Raw genomic sequence first — 18729 nt, 5'->3', positions numbered from 1 at the left:
GTTTATCTGCAATTTTACTTTGGTTGGACGCGTTGACCTCCACCAAGGAGGAAAGAGATCTTCATGGAACTTTGTGAAAGGGTGGGCCAAGGAAGAGCCTACAAACCCTGTGCGGTTTTACAGGGATCGCTATTACTACCACACACTTGCCTATTATTTGAAATATCAAAAAGCAGTATCAAAGGTGACTGAAGTTGATAACCCCGTGGCATTGTGGGAAAAAAATTGCAGAGCGCTAATCATGCACTGCAAACATAATACATCAATAAAAATTGCGAATAAACAATGTTTACACACTTAATTTTCAAACATTTAGCCTACAAGTATGTTCGAACGTATTTTCAAGTACATTCAAACCTATTTTCAAGCAGTGTACGTTCGAACGTATTTGGAAGTAGAATTAAACCTATTTTCAAGTACGTTTAAACATATTTTCAAATACGTTTGAACGTATTTTCAAGTATGTTTGAAATCTTCGAATGTATTTGCAAATAACATTTAAACGTATATTCAAACCGGTATGTTTAAACACATTTTTAAGGACGTTTGTACGTTTTTATGTATTTGCATGTACATTGAAATGTATTTTCAAGTACGTTCGAATTTATTTTCAAGTATGTTTGAACGTATTTTCAAGTATGTTCGAAATCTTTGAATGTATTTGCAAGCAACATTTAAACGTATATTCAAGTAGTGGTACGTTTGAACATATTTTTAAGCACGTTTTAACGTATTTGCAAGTACGCTTAAATGTATTTTCAAGTACGTTTTGCAAGTACATTTAAACATATTTTCAATTAAGTTTAAACGTATTTCCAAGTATGTTTTCAATGTATTTGCAAGTATGTTTAAACATATTAGCAAGTACGGCTAAATGTATTTCCAAATACATTGAAACATATTTGCAAATGAATTTAACTCATTCACCCGCAGCCATTTTCACTGAAGCAACCCCCTTCGCTCCTGGCTGCTTTACTGGATTTTAACAGATTTTGCAAGGCCCACAGAATATTGTGTTCTATTGCTATCAAAACATCTTCTTTCATTAGGTAAAAAAAAGCATATTGTATAAAGTATATATTCAATTAGCATTAGAATATAGCTAAGTTTCACAACACTGGGGAAAAGAGCTGTTTTGCAACATTGCCCTGGTTGATCTCTTATACTCTGCTGACACCTGCTGGCCGTTTTTGTAATAACTACCATACCATTAAGAGTGTTCTCTTCCGTTCAGAGGCTGCATCAAAGCCTTCTGTATACTCTAGCATTAAAAAACCCCATTACAAAACATATAAATACGTTTTTGGGACCATTGCAATATTTAAAATATAACTTCTTAATACGTTTTGGGGAGCAAATGAGTTGAACATGTCTGCAAGTATATTTAAGCATATTTGCAAATACGTGTGAATGTATTTGCCAGTCAAAAGTGCTTACTCCGCAATGGCAGTTCCACACATCCATTAGCCCCGCTAACAATGTACTTGCCTTTTTCATTATTCCAAATGAATGTATGTTTCTGTACTGTCTTCGCTAAGACGTGTGTAAGCTTAGTCAAAGCTAGACAGTACAATGGAAAGGCGTTGTCTCTGTGGGAACTAACAAGCATTTCACGGTGTGCTTGAATTCGATCTTTTGTGTTTCTTTTCTCTCTCTCTCGCACAACTGCGTAAAGCTCGCAACCCTCAACACTTCCTGTTGTTCACCGGTTGCGGCAAAATGTCTTTCAAAATAAAAGTCTGCAGTAACAAAAAAACTGAAACTCGCCTGAAGGGCTCAACAGTTTCTTTGCTCTGATGTGCTTCTGATGTTTTGTAACTGAAATTACTGCTATGTGGAGATACGGTCCATATACGAGTAGTCGGCATATACCTGAAGTAGGGGACACGCATACCGACTAACAGGACACACTTTGAGCATTTTCTCCCTCTTCCGAGCAAAGTCAGCAAAGGCTTGATTACAAGATGTCTCTAAAAAGATTTTCGGAGCGATATCCTGGCGTGTAGGGTATGTTCAGAGTCGTTTTAACCTTTCCAATCTGCTCAGAAAACAGTCGGGTCGGGACGTAAATATTAAACCTTCAGTATTCACGATTGCAAATCTTTGTGTGCATGGTGAAACGGAACACAAGCCAATTAACTAATTTGCTGCCATTGACGGCTATAGACGTCAAAAATTCATTTGAACTATTTCTATTAGTTTAACATTTTTGTTAACAAGAGTATGAAAACCTAGATTTTTTTTATTGTAAATTTAGAACAGATCAATTGTGATTAATCGTGAGTTAACTCGTGAAGCCATGCGATTAACTACGATTAAAAATTGTAATCGCCTGACGCTCCTGATTTTTAATCATCTTTTTTTTCTTTTTTTTAAATCGCGTCAGGCGATTAAAATTCTTAATTGTAAATTGATTGCATGACTTCAATAGTTAATTTCTGTTTTAAATGTACACACATTTTTTCTAGGTTTTGATAATCTTGACAAAAGTGCAAAAAAAATGTTAAGCAAATAGCAATAGCTCAAATGAATTTTTGACGTCTATAGCCGTCGATGGCAGTGAATGAGTTAAGAAGTGTCCTGAAGCTTGTGCTGTTGTCTGACACAAACACAAGAGCAACTGGTTGTGCTTGATATTTCTATGACGAGTCTCACAAGTACTCCAAATAAAATGTATGAGTACAGCTTGTAACTGCCATGTTGTTAAACAACATGCTAACAATTAGCCTAGCTTCTTCTGTTTCTTTTACAACTTTTACTCCTTCCTACTCTTTGTATTTTCTGTTATTGTGGATGTCGGGTGCCTTTCACCGGTCAGTACGGTTTGGGGGAGGAGACTCAACGGTTTTTAGTGGAGACACAGGTGACCATTTTTTTCTACAAATCTATACAATGTAGCAAGTCCGCCTAAACCTAAAGTGTTGAAAATGGTTTGAATTATATAATGTTAATGGTTGAACAAATATGCAGGATGTATGACGAAGGTATACAATTTCATTTCAATGAACAATTGTTTGGCTAACTGAAGAGCGTTCGTGTTCCACATGCCGCCTTGCAAACCGGAGACGCGCCTACCTGGGATTGTATGTTGGCCCCAACCTGCCCCCCTTGGTACGAGTCCCCATTGAGGGACTGCACACTCATGAACAAGTCTCCGGAGTTTGACATGTTAAAGGAACCAGCAGAACCTGAGAGCACGACAGATGCAGAGGAGGAAAAGAAGAGCAAGAAAAGGGACAGAAAAAGGAGTTTAAAAGACCATGCATAAGCAAAACGTGCATTAGGTGGGTTAGTTGACGAGGACAGACGCAGTGGGTCCACATGAAAACATCTCCGACGCATAACTCAAGAGACACGAGACAGATAATTGTCCGAAAACTGCTTACGTCCAATTAAAACAAGCCTCATGGATTCGATCACTGTTTGTTGTCCACGCTGCGAGTATTTCATTAAGGAAGCAATAATTGATCTGCAGGAAGACCCAAAGAACGCCGTTTGGCCTTTAATGGAGCTCAGCAACCCAGATGTAAAGAGACCATCGGCGTAACTTGATTTCAACACCCGGTCCTAATCCAATACTGCGGCGAACGTCCCTTTATGACAAAAGACTCGGCTTGCCCTTTCGGCGGCTTAATGGCATGCACAAGGTCAACCGGACAAGAGGCAGGAAAAATTAAGAGCAGAAGGGTCAATAATGGAGAGAGAGAGAGAGAAGAAAATGAGTGTCAGATGGCAGGCTGAACAAAAGAGAAGCAAGGGAGACCGTACAAACACGACTGGGTTCGATCGAGGCGAGTCCAAATAAAACCAAGAGCCAAAAAATACAATCAGACTTTAAGAGCTTATTCAAACAAGTGCACCACATGGAGTGAAAGATAAACAAATATCTTGGCCAACTCTTCCGGTCGCTCACAGCGATGCCAGTGGAGGGGGAGAGTGACTCTCTCTCTCACCTGCTGAATTGGGAGTGGAGGGCGAGTTGGCCTGGCTGCCGTGCGCAGACGACACACTGGTGGCGCTGACCGCGGTCCTCGCCGCGTACATGTTGGCCTCCTCCTGGAACTTGCCGATGTTTTTCTTGTAGCGGATTCTCTTGTTTCCAAACCAGTTGGAGACCTTTTTCCAGAGCACACACGAGACGCAGTATTTGGATTAGAACACGGCTTTGCAGAAGCCACGTGAGTCATTATTCTCAAAGGAGGAAGACCACTTTATAAACAGACCACTAAGTTGAGCCTGGAACCACAAATTCACAATTTTGGCAAAGTTGACAACTTTTTGTATTTGATTGTAGGGTTGTTGCCCTTCAAAAGTGCAAATGTCATCACTTGTTTTGTTGTTTGAATGAACTTATCAGTGATTTTGTACACTAGTTGATAGTAAACTCAATAGACATTTTTAACAATTACATTCAAATCAGGTGGACGGCCATCATGTGCTTCACTCTAAGGCAGTAGAACCATGTGTACACACAGTTGTGCTTTTTTGTTGTTGTCAATCATTGCAGTCACGTCGCCACCAAATTTCAAGCAAGACAAGTCATTCCTTGTTAACAAGCTTAAGTTGTAAGTCAAGTCATACAATCATGCTCAGTCAACAATACATATTGGAGTGATAACAACATATTATTTCACGGATCTTAACATGTAAAAGTACATTATCTGTAAAAATTAAATGACCTTTTACATCCCTAAAAATTTTATTAACTCATTTACTGCCATTGACGGCTATAGACGTCAAAAATTCATTTGAACTATTTCTATTAGTTTAACATTTTTCCCCACTTTTGTTAACACGAGTATGAAAACCTAGGGGGAAAAAATATTGTACATTTAGACCAGATATAAAATGTGTAATTAATCATGAGTTAACTATTGAAGTCATGCGATTAATTACAATTAAAAATTGTAATCGCCTGACGCCCTAATTTTTACTAATCTTTTCTTTTTTGAAAAAAAGACTATTTAAAAAAAGAAAAGAAAAGATGATTAAAAATTAGGTTGTCAGGCGATTACATTTTTTAATTGTAATTAATCATATGACTTCAATAGTTAACTCATGATTAATCACACATTTTATATCTGGTCTAAATGTACACCCAAAACTTTTTTCTAGGTTTTCATACTCTTGTTAACAAAAGTGGAAAAAATGTTTAACTAATAGAAATAGTTAAAAATATTTTTTGACGTCTATAGCCGTCAATGGCAGTGAATGAGTTAACAACAAATCAATAGTATGAATTCAATGTAGCTTTGGCTTCATTCCGTCAGCCCTTTTTCTTTTCGGGTATAATTGTATGTGAAAAGTGAATGTTGTAAATTGTCTCTATGATTGTCCAAAAGGAAAAATTAACAAATAAAATGTAAACACTTACATTTTTTAAAAGAATGCATGTTATTTATTCTTATTCTTATTTTACTAATGTTCGTATGAGTGTCACACTGTTACTGTGATGATAAATATTCAAATATGCTAAATGTACATGTAATGTTTTTGGTTCCATTAAGTTTCCCATTTCTATTTGTGCGTGTAAATGGGCGCATGAGAGACATCAACTTTGTGCACTTTCTATATTGTCACTTTACAAAGTTCACTCAAGTTGACGAGCATTCGTTTACAAGGGCCCTGCCACATCAAATATGGCTGACCCGCTCACGGCCGGGGAAGTACACAAAGTAGGGTCTATGTAAATATTTTTTTTAAATAACAATGACATTTTTTAATGGTATAGTTTCAAGATTACACTCACCTTGGTTTCTGATCTATCACTTTACTGTGTTTTCAATTAAATGTGTAACCCACATCAACTTTAGTAAATATTTGATCAGCTATTGGTGAGCTAAATGTCAAGCTAACCTAGCTAGCTTAGCTTCGCAGTTCACACAGCTAGCTTAAGCTTTGCAAATGATATTCTAATTAAAGAAGATGCACATTTACAATACTAAAAGAAACATTTTGCATTCCGTTTAAAAAAAAAAGCGTATAATGGTTTGTCAGTGGTCACCTGTGACACTGTGATGCTGCATTTCTTGGCCAACTCTTCTTTGGCCTCTTCACTTGGATACGGGTTACTGAGATGGGAGTAAAAGTACTCGTTTAGAATCTCTGTTGCCTGTTTGTTGAAGTTCCTCCTCTTTCGCCTGGAGCAGAAAAACAAAAACTTGAATTACTATTCTTTGTATAGCTTTTTAGTAACAAAAACTTGTCACATACTAAAGGACTGACCAATAATACAACTTATTGTATCACAAAATGAACTTAAAGCAAATTTTTGCCATGTTAACAATAAACTGGGAACAAAATCTGCTTTGAAAAATTCAATAAAAATATAGTGATGTCATCTTAACTCATTCACTGCAATTGACGGCTGTAGACGTAAAAAAATAATTTGAACTATTTCTATTAGTTTAATTTTTTCCACTTTTGTTAACAAGAATATGAAAACCTAGAAAAAAAATTAATTGTACATTTAGAACAGATATAAAATTTGTGATTAATTGTGAAGTTAACTAGTGAAAACATGCGATAAATTACGATTAAAAAAATTATCGCCTGACGCCCCTAATTTTTAATCTTTTCTCTTTTTTTTATCGATTACATTTTTTAATTGTAATTAATTGCATGACATCAATAGTTAACTCACAATTAATCACACATTTTATATCTGTTCTAAATGCACAATACTTTTTTCTAGGTTTTCATACTCTTGTTAACAAAAGTGGAAAAAATGTTTAACTAATAGAAATAGTTCAAATGCATTTTTGACGTCTATAGCCGTCAATGGCAGTGAATGAGTTAATGGCAAATGACACACAAATTACTTTTTAGAATGATAATAAGGAGCTAAATCAAATTAGCTAAAAACATTTTTAATTAAACCCCAACATACTATTTGGTAAAAAAAAAAAACATCCCGAAACCCTTGTAGCAAAAGATGATGGTCAAGAACACAAGTTGACAGCAGACCTGGCGTCGAGGAAGCGCGAGCGCAGGATCATGACGGCCTCGCAGGTGCTCTGCTTGAGTTGCATCTGGATGGAGCTGAACTTGCGGTGGATGATGCTGACCATGCGCTCGATCTCTTTGGGCGAGATGGGTCGCGTTCGAGACTGCTCCCGCAGCAGGTTCATCACGTGGGTGGTGAACTCGTTGCACGCCTGCAATGGTAAGACGGCCGGACGTTAGGCCGAGAAGGAACATTTCGCTAACAAAAGCGCGGAACTCAGGAAAACGCTTGTATGCATGCATGCATGCATCAACATTTGTTCACAAAGTACAAAGTGTTAGGGAAGTAATTTTAGCGTTTGTTAACCACACTACTGGCCACTTTATACCTTAGTTTAAACCTAATTCAAGATTATAAAGTAGGTCATAAGATTGGTTGGGCAGGCTGTTAGCTTATTTGCTAACTTTGTACATTTTGGTTCCAAACTCTTTTGTCTACAGATGTTTCACCTCTCATCTGCACAGGATGCATACCAAGCTCCATAAAATTCATGACCAGACGGAACTTTTGGACTCCAATCCAACTAACAATTATTATAATAATTGATTAATTTTAATAATCAATTCATTTTAATTTCCATCCCTTATTCTAACACAGGACATTGTTTCAAATTGACAGGGCAGAAAATGCAAAAATTTAAAATTATTACAATTCAGTTACACAGTAGGTTTGGTTCCTAAGATCTGTCGGAAAATCGGCAAAATTGTTGTTTAATGTTTTCCAAAGGAAAACAGATGTTTGCAAATGGTTGCAAATGAATTGTCTACTGTCATGGTGGACCAAATGTGAGAAATGTGTGAATATTTGCTGTTGAGAGGCTGCAATTTCGAGGAATTCTAAATTTAACAGTATCTCTGAACGACATATACCAATATATGCCAAAATAGCATTTTCCTTCAAATTGCATGAAATTGATGGCAATTTTGTATTTGTCTAACTTCTACTTCCTGGTCAAAGAAGCGATCAAAAAAAATCCTGAGTCAAAAAATAAAAATTTGAAAAAAGATATACTAATATATGACAAAATAGCATTTTTCTTTCAAATTGCATAAAAAAAATACCAATCCAAAAATAATAAGAAGAATAAGAATATATGGCAAAATATAATTTTCCCTTCAAAATGCATGAAATTGATGCCATTTTTTTCTTCTAATTTCTAGTTCCTCATCAAAGAAGCGATAAAAAAAAAAATCATTCCTGATTAAAAAAATAAATACACCTGAAAAACATGAAACTGATGCCAAATTTATTTGTATAATTTCTGGTGCCTGATAAAAAACAAACAAAAAAATCCAATAATAATAAGAATAACAACAATATACCAATATGTAAATATTATTTTCTATTTCCTGATAATAATTTTAAAAAACGGCCACATTGCAAATACCGACACCTTGAAATAAGGCTGGATATCGGCCCGATCCCCTTATCTGTTATCGGTACTTGCGCTTCCTCTATGTTCTACCAACATCTGCCAAAATCCACTTCCTGCAAAATCCGTCACATAGCAATGAAAGTAGAACATCCTCGAGAGAGGTACTAACATCCTCTTATTTAATCAGCCGACACAACTCGTGACGCATGACGGCAAACAAAGGTGTCGCTGGGAGTCGTACAGTGGCGTTTGCCTGTGTGCTCGCGCGTACAACAAAAATGACGTCTTAGTGACAAGTGAAGGGAAATGGGAAACGACAGCAGGCTTTCAGCGGCGCGCGCGTTCAAGAGGTTTAAAAGTGCGTCTCTCCATTCTCCGTGGCGCTCCTTCCCTCCCTGTCTGAATCAGTCACCGCGCGAGACTGCAAGGTGTCTGCTGCTTGTCAACACCGAGGTTACGTCAGTCAAAGTGACGCACCGAGCAGCCGTTTTGCTTGCACGCGCACACGCGCGCTCCACACAACTCGGTCATACGTGTGCGTGGCGGAGCTAGGGAGCGTGGCGACACACACGCACACACAAACAAAAAAAAAAGGCTCAGGTGTATATTGACTTTGACAGTCGGCGATGACTTGCCGTCCTCTGGAGAAGATGACAAAGCCGCGACGGTGCTTTGACTTCCCCGTGAGTGACGAGACGTTCGAGGCTTTGAAAAAAAGAGCGGCACTGTGGGCTGATGGAACGGCTGGCCGCGGTTTTACGGAAACGGCCCTGAAAAGCTTGGCTTGTCATAAAAAAATGGCCGACACTCGGATAGATAATTGCGGCAAAAGTCAGCCTTTTGCCCCTATTTCTGATCAGAGTCAGCAAAGGGCTGATGATTGGAAATCTAGGAAAGATGATCCAAATTGATTATCCTGTATGTTAAGATTTGGGCCTGATCAACTCATCGGAAGATTGATTGATTTGATCAGGAAGTAGAAATTGGAGAAATAAAAAATTGGCATCTATTTCATGCAATTTGAAAGAAAAATGCAATTTTGGCATATATTTTTATTTATCTTTATATATTTTGGAATAGGATTGATTTTTTTTAAATTCTTTTAATAATCAGTAAAAATTAACACATTTTTTGGCATTACACGCAAGTGCTGTTTTTTATTTTTTCAAAATGCAACAAAAATTGTAGTGGCTTGGAGGGCTGTTACGGATTAACCGTATTTCAGTTCTTCCCAATGGGGAATTCTAATTTGATATCATTGATATAATTTTGTTACGAGATTGGTCGCAGAACAAATCAAACTGGTAAGTCAAGGTAGCACTGAAAATCATCACGGGCCGATTACCGGTTTGATGGTTTACCGTGTTTTTAAAAGGTCAAGGTTTTAATATAAGCCCTCCTCTCGGGGAACAGTTACGCAAGGAGGACGAGGAAGAGGGAGCAACACGAAAGACACACTGTAAATTTTTTGCTCTGATTAATGATTGTTGTCCTTCCAAATATATATATATTTTTTTATGGTGCCATCAGGTACTAATTAGCCCCAAGGACGACATGAGTTGCCCATGGTGTCTGTTCTAAAAATAGCTCACCAGTAATGGGACTAAGAAGAATTAGAGCAGAAGAAGTATATTTATTTATTCATTCAAATTTAAAATGTTAAATGATTTTTCTGTATGAAATATTCTATATTTTGTTTAAAAAAAGAGATTGTGTTCAAGAGAGGAAAACAAAAATCTAAAAACAAAACAAAGGTCACTTAGAGCTATTATTTTAATAATTTTAATGTCAATAGCCAATATTTATTTACATTTTGGCTGTAGCCAAAATTAGATTCTGACGGTATGATAACCATGAGCAGTAAAAATATCATGGATAGTAAACTGACAAGGAGAACAGCTTGCCAAAGCACACTTGCTGAATGCAAAAAATGCCAAGCATGCTGCCTCCTGCAGGTTAATCTTTGTACTACACAGACATATCATTTCAGTGGAGGAGACTCAGTGGAGATGTGATTGTCAAAAATTGCGATGTGTGCACCCGGCTTCAGCAAAAGCAGAATTTGTGATACAGCTCTTCAATGATATCATTAGATGACGCAGGGTTGCCTAATGCTGTGGGAACCCATCTTATCTTCACTTCTTGAAAAGGTCAATTTGCTGACTCTCTGCTAGAATAGGTCAGAGGTGGCTGACCTCTGACCTGCACTGGTTTAATTTTGTGTTCGGTGGGCAGATGAGGAGCAGGACAAATCAGGGAAATTAGCCATCAGTTGTTATTAAAAAAAATGATGGATGGCTTGGGAGAAGCTCTCTAAACGTTCTGAACTCCCATTTCGAAATAGGGGAAGTTATTGTTGCCTGGAGGAGTTGTTTCATAGCTCATGTCATGTTGTTCTTCTTTAAACGTGGTACGTACATATTCTGATAAATAGGGATGTACCCAAATAAGACATTTTCACAATATGAACCTCATGATATGGTCATTATCACAATGAAGCCCATGACATTGAAAAACAAAAGCACAACATTGCATTTTTGTACTTAATAGCATCAGTGACAAAGAGCTAAATCTGTGCCAGTAGGTTCAGCGCTCTCCGCTGTTCTGAATTATGCTGCAAACAGCGTGCCGCGTGTGCTCCTACTGACTCAGCGGCGCAAAGTATCTTGGTCTATGCAGTTCAAAACGCCGCGTTCGGCTGAAGCGGGCACATTTTGTACTCAAATTGGCACTCTGATCTGCTCAGAAAATGGTCAGGGTCATAATTCGTAAATGTTACACCACCAATATTATTATTATTATTATTATTTAAATTTTTAATTTTATTAATATTATTATTACTTTTTATTAAAATTATTATTATTATTATTATCGATAGTCATTTTGTTGCCATTAAAACTGTCAATATTACAGTGTTAACTTTGGAGATTACATTATTATTTTTTTTAATTAACTCAATGAACTCAGTTTTATTTACTTCCCGTTACGGCCCATAACTTGCAGCCAAACACGGACAATAGGTAGTTTTACTTGATGCTTGATAGAAAAGTAATTTGTGCACTTCCCAAAGCCAAATTCTGCGATTGGCTGGCAACCAGTTCAGGGTGTACCCGGCCTACTGCCCGAAGCCAGCTGGGTTCGGCCCCGGCGCCCCCCGCCACCCTTGTGAGGACAAACGGTTGAGAAAATAGATGGATGGACAAAGCCAAATTCAAATAGCGCATTATATGTTGTAAAATTCCATGCTCAAATTCCCTTCACGGGGGTGTTCTGCTTGTGAGCACACCTAGAAGCGAGAAGTTCTGACAACTGCTTCTATGAGAAAAAAGTTGACCTGTAAAGATGAGTCCATGTTGATCGTTTTGTTTAACAGTTGCATTTTACAGAAGTATTTTATTCAAGGATAAAAAAAAAAACGCTATTACAACAGCCTTTAATTTTAAATACTTCCTACAGGATGATTTGACATTCATCATCAATAGACTATACTCAAGCAAATATCTGTTAAAAGCTTGGAAGAAAAATGTAGAAGCAAAAGTAGAAAAAAATTATAAATTGCAATTAATCACAGAAACTTGTGCAATTAATTAGTTAAAACATTTTAAACACTTGACATCACTAATATAAAATTACAACAAAATGAAACAAAAGGATGCATCAACCAGTCACTCCCAGCCATTTTCAATGAAGCAACCCCCTTCGCTCCCGGCTGTTTTACTGGATTTTGACAGATTTTTGCAAGGCCCACAGAATATTGTGTTCTATTGCTATAAAAAGATGGAACCTACCAAAAGAAAGATTAGAGTCTCTTCTTTCATCAGGAAAGTATATTTCTATCTGTTTCCGTTTTGCAGCAATTAGCAATAGAATATAGCTAAGTTTCAACATTATTCACAAACCTGTTGAAAACACTGGGGAATTTTTTTTGTTGCAACATGGCCCTGGTGAATCTCTTATACTCTGATGCCACTTGCTGGCCGTTTATTGTAATAACCACAGTGCTTTAAGCCACCTCTTCATGTCAGAATCTGTATCAAAACCTTCTGTATGCTCTAGCATAAAAAATAAAAACGTATAAATATGTTTTTGGGACCATGGCAATATTTAAAATAGAACGTTTTTATATGTTTTTGGGAGCAAATGAGTTAACATTACATCATCCAAGAGCGCAAGCTATTTTCAACATTTAAAAAATAGCATCCTCACGTGTGGACTAAAAAATAGTATAGATTTTTAAAACAATATGGAATTGACCAAATTGTGACATAGGAGGTTTTGGCGCAACATCACCCATCCAAACAGTACATAAGGGGTGTGCATCTCTCCAACGAAAGACAATTCGATACTGATCTTGATATAAGGGGTGCGATAGAATCAAGGACATCGCATTACATTATAAAGTGGAAGGATTCGATTTGATGCACTCACATCTTTGAAATCCAAAATGATTTTCTGATTCAAATCAGGTTTATGTTACACCCCTAATTAACGGCATTTCAATTCATTTCGATGGAGAAAATTGATCTGATATACAAGGAAATGGGTATTACTGTATAAACAGAACACTGAAGTGGAAAGTGCCCATCAGATGTATTTGTTTTGGTTGCAAGGATTACACTTCCTCTCACTGAAGGCTTTCATGTCTGGCCAGAAGAACAGTCCAGCTGGAATTCTCCCAAAAGGAATTAAAGCTAATGAAATAATAAAATGATTCAGCTGATGTGATCATTTTATTTCGCTGCGGTCGTCTCCGGCCGAGCCAACTAACTGCTTGCTATAATTTGCTGCCGCGGCCCCTCCTACCTGTTCATACTTCTCCAGCTCCGTGTGGTAAATCTGTCGGATCTGCGTCAGCTTGGCCCGGTAGTCGGAGTGTTCCGCCGAGTTGTCGGGGCCGACGGCCCCCGTGGCCGCCGCCGCCGCCGCCGCAGCTGCCGACCCGCCGCCTTTCTCGGGCCCGGCGACGCCCTCGGCCAGCAGCATGTTGTCCAGGCGCATCAGCTGAGGATCGGGCGGTTCCTCCTCCTGGGCGCCGCGAATACTGAGCACTGGGGAGAACACACCAAAACACGCCAGCGTCAAAACACTGACATCAACCTGACAAATTGTCACTCCAGGTAGCGCCCAAAAAATGAGAGAACGTTTTTACGACGACTTGGGGAGCGTCTTAACCATCTTACGTGTCAGTCGAGCGAACGAGCCTCCTTAAAATATGGCCGTCATTTTAATGGATCAAGTCTGAGCCATAAAACGCTGCAGCCTCAGACAGGCCGGCAGCTCGCTGAGATCATAAAACGATCATTTCATCGATTCTGACGATCATTTCATGTTAAAAAAAAAGAAAAATGAACAAAGCCTTGCACCAGAGTTCATCTTTCATTGTGCTCCTTATGCTCAGACTATGTTTAGTCTCTGGCTGACGGCTTTATTGGCTTGTCAGGGGGTATTTAAAAAGGTACAACACCAATCAAACATTATGCTGTTATATTAATGCAAAGACACGCTGCTCAATTTAAGTATATATATTTTCAGGAGGGCAAAGCTAAAGTTTTAAATTGAAGCATCTTGATGGGCGAATCGTAAAAACAACAAACACTCTAAATTGATGACGGTAATAAGCCATTATGGGCCCAAGAAAGACTTTGGAATGCATTTTAAAGTCTGTATCGCCGCACGCGGTCCAACATGCGCCACGTCGTCAACCCAACGCGGCCCCTCAGTCTGACGTCTGCTCACACTCTCGCCGAGGCCTTTGAACCTGTCGTCACATGCCTGCGGCCCTCAACTAACACTCGCCTGGCGGGATGAGGAGGGCAATCACGACAGTAAAGAGACCGTTGAGATGGACGTGCGCACTTGGTGTCCAGCAAAGCCACAAGCATCAATAACAATTCCCAAAGGAGTACATTACAAAAGGAACATAAGCTGTTGCTTTTTGTAGGTGTAAAAAGCAGGATTTGAAAGAGATTTGTATTACGTCATCTTCAGCAAAAACTAGGGTGAGGTGAAATATTGAACTTCCTGTTTTCCACCTTCTTTAGTCAAGTTTAGTTCAAGTTTATATTTAAGTGCGCGCCACATCATACATTATGGTACAGTATTGCACTGTAGTGCCCCTCTCTGCCACAAGCCCGCCGAGCAGCACCGCGCCATTTCAACTACATCTCTGTCCGGCGATGAACGGCACGAGCCTGCCTGGAGCGGGCCACGGCGCACGCACTCTTCATGCACTCGATATCGGCGCCACACTGTGAGTACATTTCAGAGGCTCTCCTGGAGGATATTCATGAAAATTATCGGCGTAGTAGCAAGACGTACAATATCTTTTCAGCTTCGAAATCAATCTGAATCGGCGGTCGCCGTCTTAACTCGTCATACGCACCAATCACAATTCATGTGCACTTAAGGGGCAGTCGGGAAACATAGTTTCCTGAAACCGTTACACCCAATACGTAAGCCTTCCACTTCAGCAGCCTCACATGAAGTCAACACAATAACTCTTCCAACATCTATGTACAGTAAGCATATTTATTTTAGTTTTTATAGTACTGTGAGGAAAAGTGGATCAGATAATGGATGATGTAATTTAATGATTATTTTTAATTTAATGTATGTACTGTATAGAAAATATATAAGGTATATAGTTTAATTTGTTTATTTTATATATATATATTATTATTATTTTTTTTTTTACATATTTGTATTATTTAAAAAATATATATATTTTAATACAATTTAATTTTGAAACAAAATTAAATGTGATTCGATTTACAAACAAATTTGACTTACAAACAACCTCTCGGAACCCATTGTGTAATTTGAGGACTACCTGTACCACCACCTAGTAGTGAAAAATGGAATTACACCCAAAATTATATCAGGGGACCCTCATTCCAAACATTTGCATATGGCTGATTTTTTTTACATTAAAAAATGTGCATGGGTATATGAAGAAGAATGTATTAATACAAATAAATAAATAATAAAATAATAAAATAAATAAATAAATAAGTAAGGTGGCGTCTGGTGAAAAACGTTCTCAGTTTGAAACTTGGTTTCTCATCTTGGAGAATCGAAACTTTCCATTGGTGTGAATGAATGATTATTTGTGTGTTTGACTGGTGACCATTCATGGTGTAAACGGTCTTGTCCAAAAGTAAGCTCAGATAGACTCCAGTTCATCTGTGACTAGGGCCCAACCGATATGGAATTTATTTAGGCTGAGCAAAACTCCGCAAACCACAAAAATCAACCTATAATTTTGCCGTTTTTCAGTTCAGTTCAGAAAAAAATCGGGCCATTTTTATAGATTTGAAAAGAGCTGATTGCAGCCGATTGGCTGGCTGGTTCATCAGTGGGACCCACTCCATGACCATATTAACTCAATAACTCCCAGCCATTTTCACTGAAGCAACCCCCTTCGCTCCCGGCTGTTTTACTGGATTTTGCAAAGCCCACAGAATAGTGTGTTCTATTGCTATAAAAACATGGAACCTACCAAACAAAAGATTAGAGTCTCTTCTTTCATCAGTACATTTCTATTTCTCTTTCTGTTTTGCAGCAATTAGCATTATAATATAGCTAAGATTCATCGACACATTTCATTATTTTATTTTATTAGTATTTTGCGCCACGAACAAACACTCACCAGCCACTTTATTGGTCATTAGCTCATTCACTCCCAGCCATTTTCACTGAAGCAACCCCCTTCGCTCCCGGCTGGTTTACTGGATTTTGGCTGATTTTGCAAGGCGCACAGAATATTCTGTTCTATTGCTATAAAAACATGAAAACTACCAAAAGAAAGATTAGTCTCTAAAAGTATATTTCTATCTGTTTCCGTGTAGCAGCAATTAGCATTAGAATATAGCTAAGTTTCATCATTATTCACAAATCTGTTTAAAACAGCGGGGGGAAATAGCCCTGGTTGATCTCTTATACTCTGCTGCCTCCTGCTGGCCGTTTTTGTAATAACTACCATTGCTTCATGCATTCTCTTCAGTTCAGAGGTTGCATCAAAGCCTTCTGTATGCTTTAGCATAAAAAACTATTATTATTTTTTTAACATCTTTGGGAGCATGATAATATTTAAAATAGAACATATTTATGCGTTTTTGGGTACAAGATGTTGAGAAAATGGATGGATGCTTGGTGGACATTCCAAACAATCTAGATCACAATATACATTAATAACAATCTCCAAAGATGTACATTATAAAAGGAACATTCAGCCATTGCTTGATGTAGGCATAAAAAGCAGGATCAAAAGGGATTGATATTCAATAATCTTCAGCAAAAACTAGGGTGAGCTGAAATACTGTACTTCCTGTTTATTATCTTATTTAGTTGAATCTACTCAGTGTCAAACACAATCGTGTCGCCATCGAGTTGCTGCTCACAGCACACCGCTGAACAATACAACCACAATATTGTTCAGGAAATACTTCTCGGATGTCGTCAGTCAAAACTGCCTGTTCTCTTTGTGAAGAGCGTGTTTGCTTTGGCAGTCACGTGATTGTATATTGTCCGCAAACTGCTGCGAGTCATTGTCCTGCCTCTTCCCGCCACCAGAAGGCTCCCTCACTAAAGGAGCGGCGCAGGCTGTCTTCCTGCCAAGGTGGCGAAAAGGGAAAAGGCGACCAGGTGCAGCCCTCCATGACATCCGCTCGTCTTCAAGGACAAAGACAAAGCTGGCGCCGCTTGTCCTCTTTCATCCCGCCGCCTCTCGCCGCGCTTGAGCGGGACAATGTGATAATGGGCGGCACATCCTGAAGAAGCCGGCCAGGCTAAATCGTATTGTTCTCCCGCCGCGGCCACTCACGGCGGCGGCTCTTTTGTAATGACGATGTAAGCCCGAGTCGCCCTGTGACCTTTGCGGCGAGCGGGGGGTCCAGATGGAGAGCTCGTCTGCCCTCTTTTCTTCTTCTACCCTTTTTTTTTTTCATCTTCTTTTTCTCCTCAAGCAATATCATCATCCATTCGCATCAACTCCAACACGTGAGCAAGCTCGACTCGAGAGGCAAATGTCAATGGCCATCAGACGGCTGGAAAAGGTCAGGAGTTCACACGGGGGGAGGCGCACGCGAAGCCTGTGTCGGCAGACATTTTTCCATGAGAATCACACCAGCGGCAGGAAACGCTCGCCAATTGGATGCTGACAAAATAGCGGCACATCCCGACCAGGGGGGGGAGGGGGGGGGGTCTAATGAGCCCGAGAGTGATTTATTAATTCCCTGCTTTCCGACTCCCAGAGTGCACGGCTAAAAGCATGAAATGGATTAAATAAATACAATTAATAAGGGGAATCAAACAATCGGCTGCGCCGCGTATAATTACCCTCGCCACGGCCATCAGCTTTTATTTATTCCCGTTGGCTAATAGCGAAGGAATCGATCCTGCCTTAATGCCAGTCGGAGTGCGCCTTGTGAACTCTGCAAGCGCCGACCGTACATTAACATAATCACCTGACACAAGCACAAGTGGCCCTATTACAATACATCACGTAATAGTGCAGAGAGCCTTTTATTGTGCGCCTCCCTCCCATACTAGCCGCCTTTATTTCACAGGCCGTCGCCGATTACTATCTATAAAGCCAAGATGGCCATCATCTCATCTTGATCATTACCGACAGACTTAATTGAACAATGAGAGGACGCCTTCCCCTCCTCGTCCTCCTCCTCTTGTATAATCCGCCTCCCCCTTCCTCCCCTATGAATGTGGGGCAGCGCTTCCACGCTCCAAAAAAAAGGCAACACATTAAAAATGAATAAGCGTCATAAACAATCCTCCATCCGTATGCGGGAATAATGAATGGAATTCCAAGAATAAGCTTTTGTTTTGCTTATTGACAAAACTAATTTCTGCTGCTTTGCTCCCTTAAGAGCTGGCTGCCATCCACCGCCGCACTGCCTGCTGTGTGCAGACAACGGGAGCGTAAATAAACAGGCCGATTAAGCCGCCCACACAGGGAAGCGTCAAGGTACTAGCACACACACACACACACACACACACACACACACACACACACACACTGCACTATAGTCGGCACACAACACACATTGGCCGGCAACCACCTCCACACCTTGAAATAAAAACCTCTTTAATTAACAATATTGAAGTCACAATTAAGAAGATGTACGGCCAAACGAGGCGGCGGCCATGACGGACCCTCCCGGTCTGTGACTGGCAGCTGAAACCGGTTCCATTTCCCATCAACGAAGTAATGCAATCCACTCTGCAGCGAGCCGGCGAGGGCGCCGTTTGCATCCTTTCGCTCGTCCCGCTCACGTGACCCGGCGGCGGCGGCTGCGCTTTCTATTGATTGTGTGGGCACACGTCATCTAGGGTT

General features: G+C 39.4%; 1 protein-coding gene across 4 annotated transcripts in view; it reads right to left on the bottom strand.

Annotated features, from left to right (window-relative positions):
* The window catches only part of LOC147181147 (pre-B-cell leukemia transcription factor 1), a 145760-nt gene that overhangs the window by 9716 nt on the left and 117315 nt on the right, over positions 1-18729 (bottom strand). For 3 of the 4 annotated variants that reach the window (XM_086079823.1, XM_086079816.1, XM_086079834.1), the window contains 5 exons: positions 13185-13429; positions 6967-7157; positions 6005-6140; positions 3954-4116; positions 3076-3188 (listed from right to left, as the gene is read on the bottom strand). In XM_086079823.1, the coding sequence (XP_085935949.1) occupies positions 3076-3188; positions 3954-4116; positions 6005-6140; positions 6967-7157; positions 13185-13429 (848 nt within the window). The remainder of the gene's footprint in view (positions 1-3075; positions 3189-3953; positions 4117-6004; positions 6141-6966; positions 7158-13184; positions 13430-18729) is intronic. The other variant, XM_086079843.1, reaches the window with a different exon arrangement.

Source organism: Leptonotus elevatus, chromosome 1 (genome assembly GCF_054856555.1).
Source record: "Leptonotus elevatus isolate MCC_2025b chromosome 1, RoL_Lele_1.0, whole genome shotgun sequence".
NCBI lineage: Eukaryota > Metazoa > Chordata > Actinopteri > Syngnathiformes > Syngnathidae > Leptonotus > Leptonotus elevatus.
This window is presented reverse-complemented; position numbering and strand designations above follow the sequence as displayed.